We start from the raw sequence: 18,263 nt of genomic DNA on the forward strand, positions 1-18,263 counted from the left end.
CAATCTGTGTTCCTTTTTCATCCTGTAACTTCTCTAAAACTTGAAGTCCATGTGATGCAGATAATAATTCACGTGACACAGTTCTCAAAATTGCCAAGATACAATCAAAAATGGTTGGTACTCAAAGTGGGACACATAGTCCCAAAAACACATTAATTTTGTACTTTTCACAAGAGAGCCTGGTGGAGGACAGGTGCTTATAACTCCTGACTTTGGAAGTGTAAAAACAAAATTTAAAAAATTAAACAACAACAAAAAAATAAACCCTCAACACTAGCACCATTCCTCTCTTGGACTCCTCCACTTTTCCGAAGCAGATCACATTACAGCACAAATACCAAGGGACATGCTGACACCTCACAGACACCACTGAAGTCAGACACTGCATTTATTTGAAGAACAAAACATGCTTTCCCCCTCCTCCCACAATAATTTCAGGCCTCGCAACTGTTTTGGAAAGCGACTTCACATCCTTGTTATACTTAATTCTAATAAAGAGGCAGAAAAAACCAATTATATATTTTCATCTTTAATAGGCTGCTCCACAGATAAAACAGTTGCAGATAGACTGGTGGAGCTTTAACACTGAGAGTGTTTAGGTGCATCTAAAGAACATAAAATCAATGCTCAAATAATCAATGTCCTCACACAGCTCTACCCAAATACCTATAATATACATCTTGCTCATCCCATCAGGAATAGGCTCTGCAGTGCCCATTCTATCTGGATGACTAAAAAAATCTAGGCACAAATTTTAATAGTTAATTGCAAATGTTTTAAAAATCCAGATACCATGTCAGCTTGAAGAGACATCACAGTGACTGCTCTTGAGCAACTGGGGGGTGGGTTGAAAAGCCCTGCCTGCCAAAACCTGAGCCCAGGCCCTCAAGGATTTACTTCCCCGAAATAATTAATGGCATCTTTAAAATCTAAAGTACAGTAACTTCTAAAGCAGAAAAAAGAGCTGCATTCCTTACCCAGGTTATTAATTATTGGAGGAGGGGAGGAAGACAGAAGAGACTTACAGGCAACAAAGAAATCCAAGGACTTGATCTCAGGTCTAGGCAGGTAAAATTGAAAGGGGAGGGGGCAAAAAAACCCTTTTGGCTTAGTAAAGCATGAATCAAAAACTGCTTATAAAAAGTATGTATTTTGGCAACTCTTAATAGCTCGTTCCTTGATTATCTATAGGTACAGAAATTTTAATTTTAGGAAACACAACTTTTTTGGTTAGGATTTTGGAAAGGTGGATGAGAACAGCAGCATGGAAATGTGAGAAGATATCTACTGAGCTGCCTATTTGCTATGATAGCCAAGTGCCTTCACATCAGGTGAACTGAGAAACACTGATGTTCCAAGAACGCTTTCTGTCTGTTGTCTCTGCTAGATCATATAAAGTCTGAACAAAACAACATGCAAATTCAGGACAGGGCTCCTGAACAGAAAGGAAAATATATGATCTATACTATGCCCATGTCAGGTGAAGAGAATGATTCACTATAGCATGAAAGGTTGTTAAAAATGCAGTCAGAATAGTTATATTTGTCACAAGTGCACAGCTATGCAGACTTGGGTATCGTACCAGCACTTGTACTATGCGTGCATACGTTTCATGCACTGCAAGCATACATCCCTCTGACTGAAATAACGCTATTCCCTCATCACCAAGAGCAAAATTATGTAAATGACATTACAGGCGGGGGAAGGGGGGAACACACAAATATCTTCCAAAAATTTTAAAATAGTCTGTAAATTACTATGTCCCCAAGTATCACAGCCTCTGGATATATATATTTTAAATACTGCATGTCCCCTACAAAATATTGAAAAAAAAGCCATTGAGATTTGAGATTGTACTCTACATCATGCCTGGAATTTCTCATCTATAATATACTGACTTCTGGTTGTCCTGACAGTCAGACTAGATACAAACAGTCTCAAAGGATGAGCAAAAGGGAGGGGAAAAAATCCCCAACCAAATACCTTCGCATTTCAGGACACTACGGGGTAAGAAAAAGAATACCTTGCTTCAGAAGAGCTTTTGCAGTGATTTGTTAGTGCCTGTTTGTGAATACTAACAACAATCATTTCGAATATCTTTTTGTAGAAAAAAATCAGGCAAGATAATACCAGTAGAAAAATCAATGTCATTTGATCAGTGCCATATTTTTAAAGCAGTGACCAGATACTAATTAATCTCTAAAATCTCATCATTTGATAGGTGACTTGTTATCACCTTTTCATGGAAAATGTTACAGGAACTCAAGATAAGGGATACATCTAAATGTTCAAAAGCACACGGTGAGTTTGTACTAGAATTATCAAAAGGATTTCCTGTCCTTGTCTTAGACCAATACCCCATGTTGCTCTCCTCTTCCTCATAAAAGTTGATTGAACTATATATATCATATATATATATATATATATATATATATATATATATAATGTATATAACTACACAGAGAAACAGAGAGAGATGTAGTAATTCGTAGGAGTAAGAGAGGAAAAAAACCCTTATTAATATCTGAATAAATACAGAATAAATATATAATACAATAATATTTCAGTTATTAACTGAGGAAGTAAGAAGAAACTTCTGCACTAAAAAATAAAACAGAGCAAAACTGCGAAAGTGAAGTATGAAAATGCCCAGACTAAGGCGAGACATTGAAGGACAAACATTAAGTAAGTAAATGCAACAGAGCTGCCTGCCTGCCTGATCACTTTAGAGCAGCTCCCAAAAGGCCAAAGTAGAGTAGAGCTTCTGTGCAAGGGTTTGGAAATAAGAATTGATGGTAGAACAATTTCTTTACAACCCTTTGGAGACTGAAGAGCCAAAACAGGAGGGAAATGAGATCTAGGCCACTCGTGAGATAGACCAATTTAATGGAATGCACAAGACGGCCCAAAATTGAGCCCTAGATTAAATTCCAAGTTACCTTTCCCATCAAAAGAGGTCTGGAGAGGAAACCGAAATGAAGCAAGCTGTGTGTATCAAATGCAAAAAGTCTTTCAGTCGGCATCTGCACATGCTGCCAGTCTCTAGCAATAAAATCTGCAAACCTGATATAAAGCATGAAAATATGCACTTTAGTGCATAATTCAAAACAGGCTTGGGTTTTCCATGCAAAATTTGAAGTGTCCTTTTACCTTGACTGCTTGATACCAAAAATTTGAGGCTAAATGTCTGAACGGCTGTTTGCAATTCCACAGCAATTCAGAGGCGTGCGTTTGCTCCTGGCCATCCTAAGTACTCCAAGTCATGTTGACATGGATTCCCCATGATGTGGGCTCATACACTGAGCAATAAAACTGACCTTCAGGGGTGGCCACACAGTCACAGAGTGAGAATTACAGCAGCTTCAAAAAGGATCATGTATTCAACTCTTCTAATGAGAGCAAGAGTCACAGTGGTATTTTATCAAGAAAGGCATGAAGAGTTCACAGCTTTACACCTCAAGGTTTTAGTTGGACAAGAAAATAAATGGCTAAAAAATAAAAACAAACTACTCCAGCAAATAATACTGTTAAGTTTTCAAGACTCTATAATTGAAACAGACTGGTTCTCCAAGTTTTGTTCATGTATTTTCAAGTTATTAAGGATGTCTGCACTATAAAATAGTTGCCTTGTTTTTAGGTTTTTTTTCAGTATACAGAATGCCAGTATTCTGAACAAATATGATGCAAGATTGTTTCAGAAAATACAGTAAACTCTAAGTGAAAATGGGGCTTCAGAGATGCCACGCATTGAGCACAGTGGCTTAATTACTTTAAAGCAAGTCCTTCCCTACCTACACAAAACAGAGTATTGCTAATGACAGTGACAGAAAACGATAACTAATCTCGTTTCCACTTTGAGTCATTTTTCTGTGGTTAATAAATTATATCCATAACAGTGTTAATAAGTTATGGTACAGTGTCACTGCATTAGTTTGCATTTATGATGAAGCACTTCATATGGCATTACCTATATCCGTGGAAGAACATAACAGGAGAGAGCCCTTCTCTGCTCTCAGAAGAATTTCCTATGCTGGCACTTTGATGGATCCCCTAAATAAACGCTGTCTCCTGACCTCTGCCTTGCTCTTACTTCTCACCTCTGCTGCAGGAGCACGCCATGGCAGAGCAATTCAAAAACTTTAATACCTTTAATAAAACACTGGCACTCTTAAATTAGTGCCCTTTCCATAGGAATGATATACAAGGACTTAGAGAGGTAAGGCCAATATGGGAAGTATTCTGATCAATTTACTCATGCGAAAAGGACAATGTTAGACCAACTCATCTTCCCTCAAGCTCCCAGAGGGAAACAGGAAGACTTAGACTGACTGATGGGCTCTTGATCAACTACTGTAAAAGCTTGTTTTTCCTAAAGTCAAGAATAAATAAATGTACTTTAAGCTTAATACAATTTGGCTTTTAAAGAAAAAAGAAAAGCAGAAGCTATTTAAATTCTTGCAACTCAACTATGGCAGCACTGGTAGAGATAGAGAAGGCAACAGTAATAAGCACACTCTTAACAACAGAAAGAAGCTCATGGCTTTAAGTATATTCTTTTACAAATAAAGAAATACAAACCAGTAAACAAACCGTCCCAAATCAGAGTTCTGTAGTATGGAGTTTTAGTCATCTCAAGCATTACCTTGAAGAGCTGCTATTAAGAAAGATGGTTTTTTGTCCATTAAAGTTATTACATAAAAATTCAGTATAGTTTGAAAGAAAGTTTTTTAGAAGAATGTAATTATTGAGCTGATTCCAGTGCCAGGATACTTTCTATAGTAAAGCATCCCTTTTAAAAGCTTTTTCCTGCTTTATATATACATATATACAGAAACTCCTTTGTGAAACACAATATTCAAATAGAAATGAGATATTCCACCTCAATAGAAATTATTTGCTTTCTATCAGTATCAAGCAAAAAGTAGCACTATTAGATTAAAATGGAGAAAAATCCCAAGTTATCTGCAGCCTCCATAAGCCAGCAGCGCAAAAGCTCGCATGCTTTTATAGTAGGTACATACAAGATAACTTCATAGACATATAACTGGAATGGTTTGCAACCAGTGAAGATAATTTTGATTATTTCCACTTCAAAACTTTCTATATTGGAGCCACATCACTGAAAACAATCTAACCATAGGGGGAAAAAAAAAAGGGATGGGAAACAAGTCTGCTAATCTCCTCATAAAAACTAGACAGAGGAGGAGAGTAGTCTCCTGTAGATTAACTGTAGTCTTTCAGAGACAAAGACTCCAGTATTCTAAGCAAGAGAAATAAAATCCCCATAAAAATACCTTCACTTAATTTCTCTTTCTCCCTCCCTGCCACAACTAGCATCATTTTTTTGTATACTGAATTCGTCTCCACTGCGCCACAATGAAATACATTTTAAAATTTAAAAGGTAAAAAAAATACCATGCTCCCAACACAGGATCATTGGACACCATACTGCATAGAAAAATGAGTCGTGCCTTTGCAGTAATTTGACAAGAGAAGAACAAAAAGAATGGCAAAAATAGAACAATACGACTAAGGCTTGAAGAATGCATCGGTTCAATATTTAGCAATGCATAAAATGAGGTCTCATTTTTATTTAGGTATATTTTGATTAGAACTAATAAATAACTGATTTTCCTTTGGTTCTTTGCAACAACAACATATCACCCAAAGAGCTTTATTCTTTATTCCCTTCTCATATAGCATGCCAAAGACTGTCTCAGTTTATGAATTAGCGTTTAAAACTACTGTAGGTTATCTAAGAAGCATTCAGATTCAATAGTACTTTTGACAGCAGTAAGTAAAGAGCCTTTTAACATCTTGAACACATGTGCTTGAAAAAAGTAGTTGCATCAAAGCAGTTCAAAGACTGCAGACAAAAACCAGTTAAAATCCAGTTTGCTGTGAGATGATTTTAGTGTGGTGTAAACAACCTTTCACGACTCCCCATGGGAAATGTTGTAAGACTATGTTCAAAATGAATCAGGCATATTTATAAAGATCATGAAGTGGTCAAATGCATTTGCATTTTTGGCAGATCCACTCCACGGGTACTACTTGCTGCAGTCTGTAGAAATCTCAAATCTCACATCAGCCTTGCCTATAGTGCTTTATTATTTATTACATGTTATGCTAAGTACCTGCGAAAGGGGACATTCCTTGGCCAATGAACTCTGGTTCATATCCTTCAGTAAGTCCTTCAGAGCATTTCTTACTGTTGTGTGAGACCATTGTTCAGGAGGCAAGTCTTCTAGTTTAGGGCAACTATTTGAAACACAGATTAGAAAAGGGATTATTACAAGATTGCATCCTGCTGCAGAACATTCCTTTAAGACAGACAGATTTCATTTTGCGCATCAAGCAGATGCATCTGGAGATTGCTCTCGGTCTCCTGATTGTTCCGATTAGTTAATTACTTTATACAACACATCTGCTGTATTGATGCATGAATTATACATCAGCTGCATGTGGCGACTATTTTTTCATGTTACTTCTACCTTCCTGCTCTGATGCGCTTGGTAAAACAATTTAAGGTGTAATGCTTTCTCACGACTGATCATGAAAAGCATTAATATATTAACCATTTTTTCTTTTTTGTTGCCGTGAAATTTAAGAACCTAGACAGCAACAATAAGTGCGAGCAAGTCATTCTTTTACAAAATGCACACAGATGGTACTGTTCATGATATGCAAAAATATTTTTCTCTTAAGTAAACTTTATGTAAAATGCCTTCTTGTAATGCATCATTTAATTGACTAAAATGCAATATAGTTTTAATGAGATATCCAAAGAAAATCTATGCATCAGAGCTATAAAAGTTTTCTGCAATAGTATACTGTAAGTTAAAGAAGAATTAGAGTAACTAAAAAGGAATTTAGGCAAGCCTTTGTACTTTGAGCACAAAGCACAGTGGGAATTAAATACAAGCAATATTAACAGTTAGGAGCAGACAAGTAACAGTTCACATCCCAGAACTGGTATATGACTTACCTGTGTAACTGGATTTTCAGTGTGACCACATGATACACGTCTTGCAGCATGTCTGCTACTGTAGCATCAGGGGCATCTGTCACATAGGAGAGTGGAACTGGATTCCACTTCCCAACCTGGATAAGCCCTGCAGGATTGTAATTTTCATAGGGGAAGGGGAGGTGGGCAAGAAGGACAGGAAAAATTGAAAGAAAGTGATTTACTTAATTCCTAGGGGCAAATATCTGATTTTAACAAGATCACTACCTTTGTTTCTAACCCCTTAAATCTGGCAAAACAAAAGAACAACCCCCTCCCCCTCCAAAAACCCCCACCCACACATCACCAAGGATAGGCCTTATCTATATTATGAAATTATACAAATGCATGGCAGTAGAGATTTTTTTAATATGTATAGAAGTATATTTTCCTGAGTTCCCATGAATTCAATAAGACATGATATAATAGTTAGCATTCCTCTTAATAAATTAGTAAGAATTTTGCAATGCAAGAATTGAGCACAAAAAAAATTACTTTGCAGTCTATAAAACCATCAGGAACAAAATAAAAGAAACAGAGCTGGATATTCAGTCATAAATGCAAGTTGACTCTCAACAGTCCATCTGCTCAAATATGCTTTACACTTCCTTGTGGATCCTCAGTGGAGCAGATTATTAAGGTCAATAAGCATACTAATGATTCAGTTGAAGTCTTTTTTCTTCTTAAAAAAAAAAAAAAAAAGGAAAAAAAAGGAATTTACCTCCACATTCCCCAAGAACAAAATGTGCACTAACTAAATAAAAACACACCAAGGAAAAAAAAAAAATACAGACACAGAATCTGCAAGAAGTTTAAGAAGTAAAACCTGCATTGCATTCCTGAAAGAAATCCTACCCCTCCCCCAAGACCCCACAAACAAACACAATTCATTGTACAATTTCATAATCTTATTTACCTTTTGCTTGGGCAGCAGAGCTGTGAGAATATCCAAGAGATAGCAATGCCATTTCAATCAGCTGGTTGAAAAGCATATCCTTCCTCACCAACACAAATTCTGCATGCTCCTCCTTAGAATCATACTCAATGGCATTTTCATAATGTTCCACTACACAGAATACTGGAAGCATACTTCCTATTAAAAAAATTAAATTTAACATATTAAACTTGAGTTATAGTAGAGTAGGTGGGTCTGTATAGAGTTATGTAAATAAAACCTGTACGAACAGGCAGAGGAGGCATCAAGAATCATCACAAATATTTGATCAACATATTCCCCGAGTCCTTTCCCCTCACTCTCCCCAAGAAAACATAAAGTTCTACAAAACATACATCTTCCTGAAAGGCAGAAATGCAAATTTATCTCCCTTGATCAGATGCAGATTTAAAGAATTACCTTCTATAGAAATAACAAGGTTGACTGAAGAGAAGTTGATTCTCTCTGTCCTGCCTGATTTGTTGTGAGTAGCAGGCAGCATGAGAACCTAAATACATACTGCAGATGTCTTCACTGTAAGCCATTTTAGTACCAGCCACATAATTTTGTTTGTTAACATTAAAACTTTCTTAGTCCTGCCAAAAATATTTGATTGGTTTCAACATCAACAACAAATCACCTTGTGTGTTATATATTCACTCTGAAAAGAGTACACAAGGAAACAAGGCAAAAGTTAACACTAATTCGTGCTTCAGTCACTGAGTGCAATTGAGCACTACTTTCACTTGCATCTTTAAGGAACAAATCATGACTTCAATGCCACTTTAAGAAGTGTACCTGCAGTTCAGGCTTATTTTTGTTGCTCTTGTTGTTGTTGTCTCCTGCACTTTACATCCCACAATGCTATTTTGGCATGCCTGAAAGTTAATTACTAGTTTCCAGTTTTGTAGCATCATATGGCAAACCCTTCCATACACTGCACAGAATATTAAGCAAGCAACCTTTTTTCTTTCCTTTTGCCTTTTCCTTTTTTTTTTTTTTTAATTTAATTTCATTTTATTTTCCTCCCTTTTGATGACAGAGAGAGAAGTAGCAAACAACCCAAGCAGGTTTAGGGACAAAATCTCTCCCAGCAACCAGATTCCTGGACTTTATGAAAATCCCTCCCAGGCTCCCAGACGGACCTGGATGACACAATGACCTGTGGTTTTAAGCTCCAATCCCGTTCCGCTGTCTCCAGCAGCACAGGTAAAGATCTCTTAATGACAGAAAGGAGAAGGGTTAAAAGGAGATGTACAGAACTCTCTTATGGCAGCCTGCCAGAGGGGTATCATCTTTAGCATAAATGATGACAAGGGTTATTTTAACAGGGCACCCAGGAACTCCAATTAGTCCTACAATGTTAATGCCTCTATAACCACTGCCCTCTAGACTTGCAGAAACCTCCTAACCTGCTAAGGTGCACCAGACATGCTGTAGTCTAAAAGGAAGCTTTACTCTTGACAACAGAGTAAGACCACGTCTGCTGATTTGAACGTATAGAAAGAAATCATGATAAAAAAGATACCTCTTAAGCACGTATATTTAAACTACATCTGTTCACCAGAGAGCCAATCTCTGGCAAACAAACCCCTTCAGGCTTGCAAGGAAAAGCTCACAAACTCACTCCAGTTTGCCCAATAGGCTCAGCATGAAAGACTGAAACACAAGAGCAAAAGCTTGCCAATATTTATGTAGTGCAGGAAGGAGATTTTTTTTTTTTCTTTTTGATTTTTTTTTTTTTTTTTTTTTTTTTTTTTTGTAATCTTAGTGAGACTGGCCAGGAAGGGAGAGAAGACCAAAGCAAAAGCAGTACATGCAAAGCGGTGTTTATTTCACTGGTTTTAAATAAGCTGTGGACACACACAATTCATCTGCAAAAAGCTGGTGGTTTGTTTTTTGGGCTTTTTCTCCCTTTCAGGCTCTCACAATTGATGTTTCACCTACTACCATCTGACTCAGAGCAAGGGCTCAAAATTCTTACGTAGTTTCACCAGTAATTCCTGAAGATAAAGTGTAAGCAAAGCTTCATTCTAACAAACAGTGCAGATACATCGTAAACCAACTAAAGCATATTTGTTTTTCCCCTTATCAGCTCCTACAAATTAAGCTATGATCAGACACAACACACAGGTACTTTGCTGCTTATCAGCACCTTTTTTTGCCAGGTACATGGTTTCTTCAGTTGCAGCATTTTGGGCAGTGTGGTACTTTAAACACAGGAAAGCCTCCTGGCCAAATTTTGAGGCACAGCATAGATTAACAGAGCTGGATCCTGGTAGTGCGACACAGGTATCATCTGACTACAAATCAAGCCACTAAATCTTTTAGCAAACTGTCACTGGTGTCCTTCTGTTAATGTGAAAAATGTTATACAGGAGAGCACAATTTCAGCTGGCTGATCACTCCTGCTAGTACTTGGCAAGACCTCCAAGTGCAGCAACTTCATAACCTTCTAGTATTAAAGGGGAGAGCATTGGTCAGTGCTCCCTGCTAAAAATACAGCATGATTTAAACCTGAAGGCAGTGTTAGAGCTTTTGCTGAAGGTTTACGAGTCTGTGTAAACAGCACGTCTTCCATAAGGAGCACTGAAGTCTGTAGAATCCTTGTCTAAAACTGTCCTGGCATTAAAGTTTGCTGTGCAAATATCACATAATACCAGAGACAGCTGAAATCTCCTATTTAGGAATTTATGGAACTTATATGTTTGCAGGCGTCAGAAAGTCCTTTTTATACAGCTCTACTGCTTCACTGTACAATGTTAATGCACTCTACTTGAAAAGCCGTAATAAATTATATTTTTAATGCTCTTACCCTGGCTTTCTTAAGATGCATACATTCTTGGCAAACAATCAATAAATAGGGTAATCATGAGCAGAGGCCAAAGAATTTGCTGAAGTGCTGTTTTTCCATTTTTAATAGATAAAGATCTAACAATACGGACTGCTGTGTCTGTTCATTTCAGGATCAATATATTCTTTGTTTTCGCCAAACCGAGGAAAAAATAAATGATTGTACGATAAATGTTATGCATGAGACACAATGAAATTCCTCTGCCTTCTAACTTTGTGCGTTTAATAGTCTTGGTTGCATTTTGCACTTTGCTTAGCAAATACAAGAAAAATCTGGATTATAAACATAACTGATTATACTAGGAAAAGTAGAGGCTGTTTTAAGATATATGCCAAATTACATGCAGCATATTTTGATTTAAATTAGCAAGCCTGCAGGACATGGTCAAAAAGACTTACAAATTTTGATAAGTAAAATTTGCATTTTACTGTCCATTAAAAGTATTTTCAATGCAAACAAAAGCCATCCATATACAAACATCAATGATTCTAAATGTGCCTCTTCCTTGTGTAAATGTCTAATTACAGCAAACCAGCCACTGAAAAATATGACACCCAAGTTGTTCATTGTTCAATAATGAATTGTACTTAAGAAAATAAACTGCGAAGATTGACATCATAAATGACTTTTCCAATGTGATACCTAAAGATTTACACTCTCTCCTTTAAACCAACTTACAACTGCTATGGAAATACTGCTGCCCTTCCAATCATAGGACCACCATTAGGAGGAAAGGCAAAGAATTTGTTTTGGGGGTTCACTATTTACTCTCACATATTTTTGCGTTTCTTAGCCCAGCGCTTAATCAAAGAATTAATGCACCAAATTACTTACATTTCAATGTAAGAATTTCTTTAATCACAGTAGCTAGTCTTTACCTTAACAAAAATCAGACTCCACCCTGAAAAGCAAGATGCTCCACCCAAGAATGAACCTTACATTTCCCAAATGTGATTTATATCAGAATTGGGAATATATAGTATTTTAGAATGGAGATTTTAATCCTGAAATATAAATGAAGTAGAGTCTGCAAAAGTATGCTTCCCCCCCAAATATAATAAATCATATTTCTCTAATGCAGAATTATCAAAAGCGTTACCTTTTCTAATATTAGTTTTCATCAGGTGTCCAGAGTGTTTCAAAGGCACTCCTTGCATTTTAGTTCCTGTACTTCCAAGTCTTCCTCTTCCTAATGGGCTCCCATTCTGTTCCAAGCGCGCAATTTTGGCTGGTGGACCCTTCGGATCGCTTACATTGTTAGACATTTCTGAATGTTCTTTCCCCTGAGTTGCCTCGTTCAAATGATCCATACTCAGTCCCGCCTCTAAAGATCACCTGCCATGATTAAAAAAAAAAATATATATGTTGTACACGTGTGCGCATATGTATACGTACACAGCCTGCACATGTACACAGACAGATATATATGTACCACAAGCTTATAAAGAAGAACAGATAAATATTTTAACTAGAAAGAAATGCCTTTTTTAAAAGAGACAAAGTTATTCTTCAAAAATAACCTCATACCCCAGTTTACAGAGAGATTGTACCATAATCTATTGGAATGGTTTTTCAAAAGCCAACCAGAGCACTTAAAAAAAAAAATTAAAAAATCTTTGGAGCTATTTTACTAAAACTGAGAGAGTCTAAAACCCATTTAAGTGATGATGATTGTCAAGGTGTGTGCTCCAAGACAGGTATTGTTACAAATCTCATAGAAAGGTTTGTTATTATTCGCGGATGTTTTTGTTGTGGAGAGAGAAAGATTCTAATGAAAAATTTCTTGATCTATTTGATTATAAAATGGACAAGCAATAATGGAGAGATTGTTAAAACTTTAGTTGAAGGAGCAACAGATTTATTAGAGATGTAGACTATTGTCCATTTATAATTCCTCTCCCCCTTAAAAATAGAAGTTAGAAAAGAATTTGACATTTAACTTCAGAAAGCAGTGGCGGGAGATGATTGCTTTTGAGTTTCCTAACCAATATTATCAGTTTATCAACTTTTGCAAGGTTCAAAATATGCAGTTTGTCAGATATTAAGCTTCAAGTGTTAAACAGAGGAGTTTATTCAATTAAGATAAATAACTGAATAGTTTCTCATCAAACATAAAGCTGGGGGAAAATCCTCCACAATTTCTACAGTACTTTTGATGCCCTTAAATATAAAAAAGCCAAAACCTGGGTGATGCTGACACAGCTATTTGAAACCAAAAAACCAGAATTTCAATAGCAAATTAAGAAAATATATATATTAGCATGCTTGCACTTCCCTTTTTATAAACTTGTGAAAGCTCTGTCCATGAATAACAATTACAGTTAAATCACTAAAAATCTCCCAAGCCTACAATATAACAGGGTAAGTTTTAAGGATTTTTGCCACTCATCAGAACCTGTTTTTCAACTATATTAAAAAACCTTGCTGAGAGCAAAGGCATCTTTCTGGTTATGATTTCACTAATCAATACTGTTGGGACTGTTAGGTATTTTATCTACCTTTCCCTGACAGGGAAAGGTATAACTACACAGACAATTATGTTATATATATATATATATATGTGTGTGTGTGTGTGTATGTATATATATATATATATATATATATATATATATATATATATATATAAATCACTAAGGACAGGTCAAGAGACATTAATCTTTGAACTACTATTTACACTAGCAAGTACAAATAGTAATACTGGGGAAGTCATATTTAGAAAGACTGGTGTGAATCGGATAATTGCTACTTTTCTTTCAGTTGCCTAATAATTCAATACATTTTCTGCACATTAGAGCCTAAATATCTTGGAATCTTTAGATATATACACTTCTATGTCACTAGTATACATGCCAGTGATAATTTTGTAGACTATTTTTTTCTTGTTTGAACATCACGCTGTTTTTCCCGATACGGTGAAGAAAAAGGCAATGTATTAATTCGAACCTTTACAAGCAACCTCAAGAATGCAACCAAACAGATGAAGTTCAGACAATCATTATTTTTCCTTATGCTGTTAGGTGACAGGCTAAGGTTCACTATTCATCTTTATCCCATCTGTTTTAGGTCATGCGTCTCATTAACAGTAAACACGCTTATTTTAGCCACTTTTTAAAAAGAATTTTTTAAACTGTGCTAAGAGTAACCTAAGCAAAGAATTACAGACTCAAACTGTTAACATCTTCCGATGTTTCTAACAACGCTAACAGACCATTGGGCTGCTATTCTGAGACTGGTCTGTCTCAAGAAAAAGAGGATTAACAAAAAGAAAAAGAAAAAAAAAGGGGTATGTGGTGGGGGGGGAAGAGTAAAAGAAAACACACACAAAAAAGCTTCGATCAAGAAATTCCTCATCACTTTTGGCAACTTCAGAAGTACTCTAAGGCAGGAAGGTTCTTTGCTACAAAAAGTATCTAGTCATCATGAGTCAGAATCGCACTACATCATGTACAGTGAATAAAAGTGATAGATCGCCACTTAGTTAATACACTGACTGCAACCAAAACACCAAATGGGTCATTTTCGCTTGGCCTGAGAATACCCACCCATCGGCATCCTTTCACCGCTTAGTCATCTTGTAAAAAGCTTTATGTTACAAAGCAAAATTACATGCACATAAAACACCTAATTTACTCATTTAAACTCCATGCCCAAGGCTAAAGTTCACTGAAACCTCAGTTTGGAATAGTGATGAGCAACAACCAGCATGGCCTGCCCAGGGAGAGGGTGGCAGGAAAGACCTATCATCTCCGCCGGTTCCAGGCCAGGAGTTTCCCCGGGCTTCGCATTTAGGCATCTTTCACAACTACAAGTTTTCATCACAGATCAGTGAGAGAAGAGCACAATTTCAAGGCACAGTTTCCCGGAGCCAGCGTACACGTACAGGCGCACCGCGCAATTTCTGAATGAGAGTCGGTGCCGTATGTCCTTTTGTCGCGATGTAACGCTGCCGGTATTATATTATTTCTTTCTCTCCTCCTGAATCAGCCCCCTCCCCATGCCTTTCCCCTCCTCTTCCCTCCCTCCCCCATAAAAACCCATAATCACATTTGAGAGAGGCTCCGCACTTATCCGTTCCATATGGCTCTCACAATCCAGGCCAAGCTTTCCCTGTGACCTTTTAAAGAGACAAAGAAGCAAAGTACTTATCTAGAAACAGAAACACTGCAGTTTTCTGAGTGAAATTAGCAAAACCGACCCGAAACTCACCACTTCAAAACTTGACAGCATATAAATAACAAAAACAAAGGAGGTTTCCTTTGCAGCCCGAGCTCTTGAAGAGGAAGAAGTTCAAGACTGATGTTTTTAGGTCCCCCCCTTTCTGAAGGGGGGTGGGGGGGGGCAGCAGACCTGAGGACTACTTCCCCTAATATTCTCTTTTTTTTTTCCTTTTTTTTCTTGTTGCTATTTTCCTCTAGGCGGGGAGGGGCAAAAACAGATAGCGAGAAACAGAGTAGCCATGAGCAAAAATGGCAATGGACAAAAAAAATAGAGATTAAATATCTTTTGAGAGAGCCAGTTTTCGAGGTTTAGCAACGGAAGACAGAGCTGCAGATCAAATTGATCAGACAAGTGTAACGCTCAAAACGAGGAATTAATAATAATAATAATAATTTAAAAATAAGTAGCAGGTTTAAATTAAGGTGGAGGGTGATTTAAGTCTAGCTATCCTTTCAAAAATAAAACCAATGCATAAAGGATCAAGTGAGAAAGGGGGTTATTAAAAAAGAAAAACAGCAAAGAAAAAAAAAAAGGCAGCTTTTCTATCCAGTGTGAAGAGCAGAAAGTCTACTTCTAGGTTGTCACTTACACTATTATTCTCCAATAGGCACCCAGAGGAGCAGCACACACAGAAGGAGCCCGCTCCCCTCCCCCTCCGCAAAAATATACACCGTAACAGCCCCCAAACTTTCTGCGGAAACCTCAGCCCCAGAGATCGCTACTGGAGATAAAAAGAGAAAAAAAAAGTGGAGAGAAAATTGCAGGAAAAGGCACTAAAATGCCACTTTTAATCTCGCCTCTGCGGTCCGGGGAGGGAAAAAAAAAAAAAAAAAAAAAAAAAAAAAGAAAAAAAAAGGCAGAGAGGACCTGTCTCCTCTCATTTACCGGGGGCTGTTGTGCGAGTGACGGGGGGAGAGAGGGAGCGAGAGAGGAGGGGAGAGAGAAAAAGAACAGAGGGGAGGAAGGAAACACACAACAAGGCACACCACCACCACTACAAAAAAGTGACGAGGTTTCACTCCCTCCGAGTCCAACACCGGGAGAAATTATAATTTAAAAAAAAACCCGATCCTATTAGGAAAAAAAAAAAAAAAAAGAAAAAAAAAAGGAAAAAAAAGAAAACCAACAACAAAAAAACTGGTTCTGCTTCTGCAAAGAAAAAAAAAGAAAATCTGGGAACTCCGAGAAGAGTTACTCGCAAGAAGGGGTAAAAAAAATAAAATAGGTTGCAAAAAGCCAACAACAACAAAAACCAAGCCAGCAAAAAAAACCCCAGTAACAATTGAAAAAGAATAATAATGGTAGGCTTTGTATTTTGTCTTTTTTTTTTTTTTTTTCTTTTTAATTCTCGTTTCCCCTGGCTGGCTGGGTATGGTTGTTATTTAGGCCGGTTTGGTGGTTGTTGCTGGATATTACATGGATATGTGTGTGTGTATGTGTGTGTGTCCCCGGACGGAGCTGCCTCGCTCTGCTCTGCTCCCCCCCCTCCTCTCTCTCTCCCTCTCTGTTTCTGTCCCCATTAAATTATTAGTTGACTCATCACTACTCCTCCTCCTCCTGCTGCTGCCGCCGCCGTCCCCTGCTCACAGCCTCCTCTCCTCCTCTCCGCTACCGCTCGCTGCCGCTGCTGCCGCTGCTTCTTCTTCCTCCTCCTCATTTTAATACAAAATAACACCGAGGCCACCGGCTTTTTTTTTTTTTTTTTTTTTTTTTTTTCCCACAGCCGGAGACGGGAGGAGGACGCAGCCTCCCTGCTGCTGCCCGGAGCCCTTCCCCAGCGGCCCCGGATCATCCGACGCGTCCTGGGAGAGAGAGAGAAAGTGGCAGAGGAGGAGGAGGAGGAGGATGAGGAGGAGGAGGTGGTGGTGGTGGTGAAGGAGAGAGGCGTGGGGGAGGGGAGGCCGGGGAAGGGGGAGGGGGTCACCAGAAGTGCGGTGGCAGAAGGGGACCGCAGCGAGGAGCGGGGAGGGGGCGCCGGGCCGGGCCGGGCCGGGCTGGGCCGGGGGGGGGCGGCCGCCGGCGGCGGTAGGTGAGCGGGGGGGCCGGGGGAAGAGGGCGTGCGGCTTCCGGGCGCGCACGAATTTGCAGCTCGCTGGGTGCGGGTGAGGCGGCCCTGTCTGCGCCGCGCACAATGCCCGCTCCGCGCCGCCCCGCTCCGCGCGGCCCCGCGCCACAGCGCGCCCCCCCGGCAGATGGGGCCTGCGGCGGAGGGGGCGAGCCGGGGGGGAACGGGCATGGGGGCACAACAGCAGCACCCGCAGCAGGAGGAGGAGGAAGAGGGGCGGGGGTGAAGGCTGAACAATATCCTGCCGGCGCTGCCGGGTGCGCGGCGCTGGCGCAGCCCCCGCCCCTCCGCGCGGAGCCTGCGCGGGCCGCGCCGGGCAGGTGCACGGTTGCGGCGGCGGCCCCGCGGATGGGGACGTGCTGCGGGGGCCGCCCCGGGCAGCCAGCGGCCCACGTGGGGGAAAGAAGTTTCTCCTTCCCTCCCCTTGCCTTCGATACCGACAGGGGTGAAAGAACAGCACCAGCCACGGTTCTGAAAGGCGGCCGAGGCTGAGTGAAACCGGCCTCGTTCCCCGGAGGGCATCATCCACCGCGGCTCTGGTGGCTCCGGTGAGCGCCGCGGCCAAGCAGAGCAAGTTGCAACGCACCGTGGGTGAGAGCGATACACATCGCTCCGGGCTCGGGACGGCGAGATGCCACATCCCCACGCCACAAAACTGCCCCTGTGTCAAGTCCGCAGCGCGGGACCGAAAGCCACCCCTGAAAGGTGAAAGCTAAAAGGTGGTAAAGTATTGACAAAATAAGTAGCTGCGAGAGAGACATGGCTTTTTCCCATCATGCACTTGGAAGAAAGTAACCCAACTAGACAAACTTGAAAGCAACAAGTTTGTACAAGCTGCGAGATAAGGGAAAAATTAAACTTCTTTATTGATAAAATGCATAGTGTTTGAATAGACTATGTCTAAAGGGAAAGTTGCATCATCGACCAAAGAAAACATGAATTACTGCATAGACAGGTATATAACCAAAATGTTTAGGGCAGCAACTTTAAAACAACCGACAACAAAGCAACAACAAAATACAAACATGAGGCAGCAGCAAAAGTAGGTGAGTGAGAAGGCTAATACCAGTCCTGTAATACCCAAAATAGAATGGCCTCTGAACACAGAAAGGGAAAATCATTAAATCTATAAAGAGAAAATTTTGCTCTACGCATATATTACTTATTATTAAAGAAGAGGAATGCA

At 39.4% G+C, this 18,263-nt stretch overlaps 1 protein-coding gene across 8 annotated transcripts in view; it reads right to left on the reverse strand.

Moving 5' to 3' along the window:
• The window catches only part of SATB1 (SATB homeobox 1), a 92,280-nt gene that overhangs the window by 58,060 nt on the left and 15,957 nt on the right, over window positions 1-18,263 (reverse strand). For 2 of the 8 annotated variants that reach the window (XM_050970686.1, XM_009086105.4), the window contains exons 1-5: window positions 15,001-16,942; window positions 11,894-12,129; window positions 7,923-8,099; window positions 6,989-7,115; window positions 6,138-6,261 (exon numbers count right to left, since the gene is read on the reverse strand). In XM_050970686.1, coding sequence (XP_050826643.1) covers window positions 6,138-6,261; window positions 6,989-7,115; window positions 7,923-8,099; window positions 11,894-12,104 — 639 coding nt within the window. In that variant the 5' untranslated portion in view covers window positions 12,105-12,129; window positions 15,001-16,942. Of the gene's footprint in view, window positions 1-6,137; window positions 6,262-6,988; window positions 7,116-7,922; window positions 8,100-11,893; window positions 12,130-14,838; window positions 14,909-15,000; window positions 16,944-18,263 lie in introns of those variants that run through there. The other 6 variants (XM_030232731.2, XM_018909581.3, XM_018909580.3 and 3 more) reach the window with 5 other exon arrangements.

The sequence above is a fragment of the Serinus canaria genome, chromosome 2 (assembly GCF_022539315.1).
Source record: "Serinus canaria isolate serCan28SL12 chromosome 2, serCan2020, whole genome shotgun sequence".
In the NCBI taxonomy this organism is placed as follows: domain Eukaryota; kingdom Metazoa; phylum Chordata; class Aves; order Passeriformes; family Fringillidae; genus Serinus; species Serinus canaria.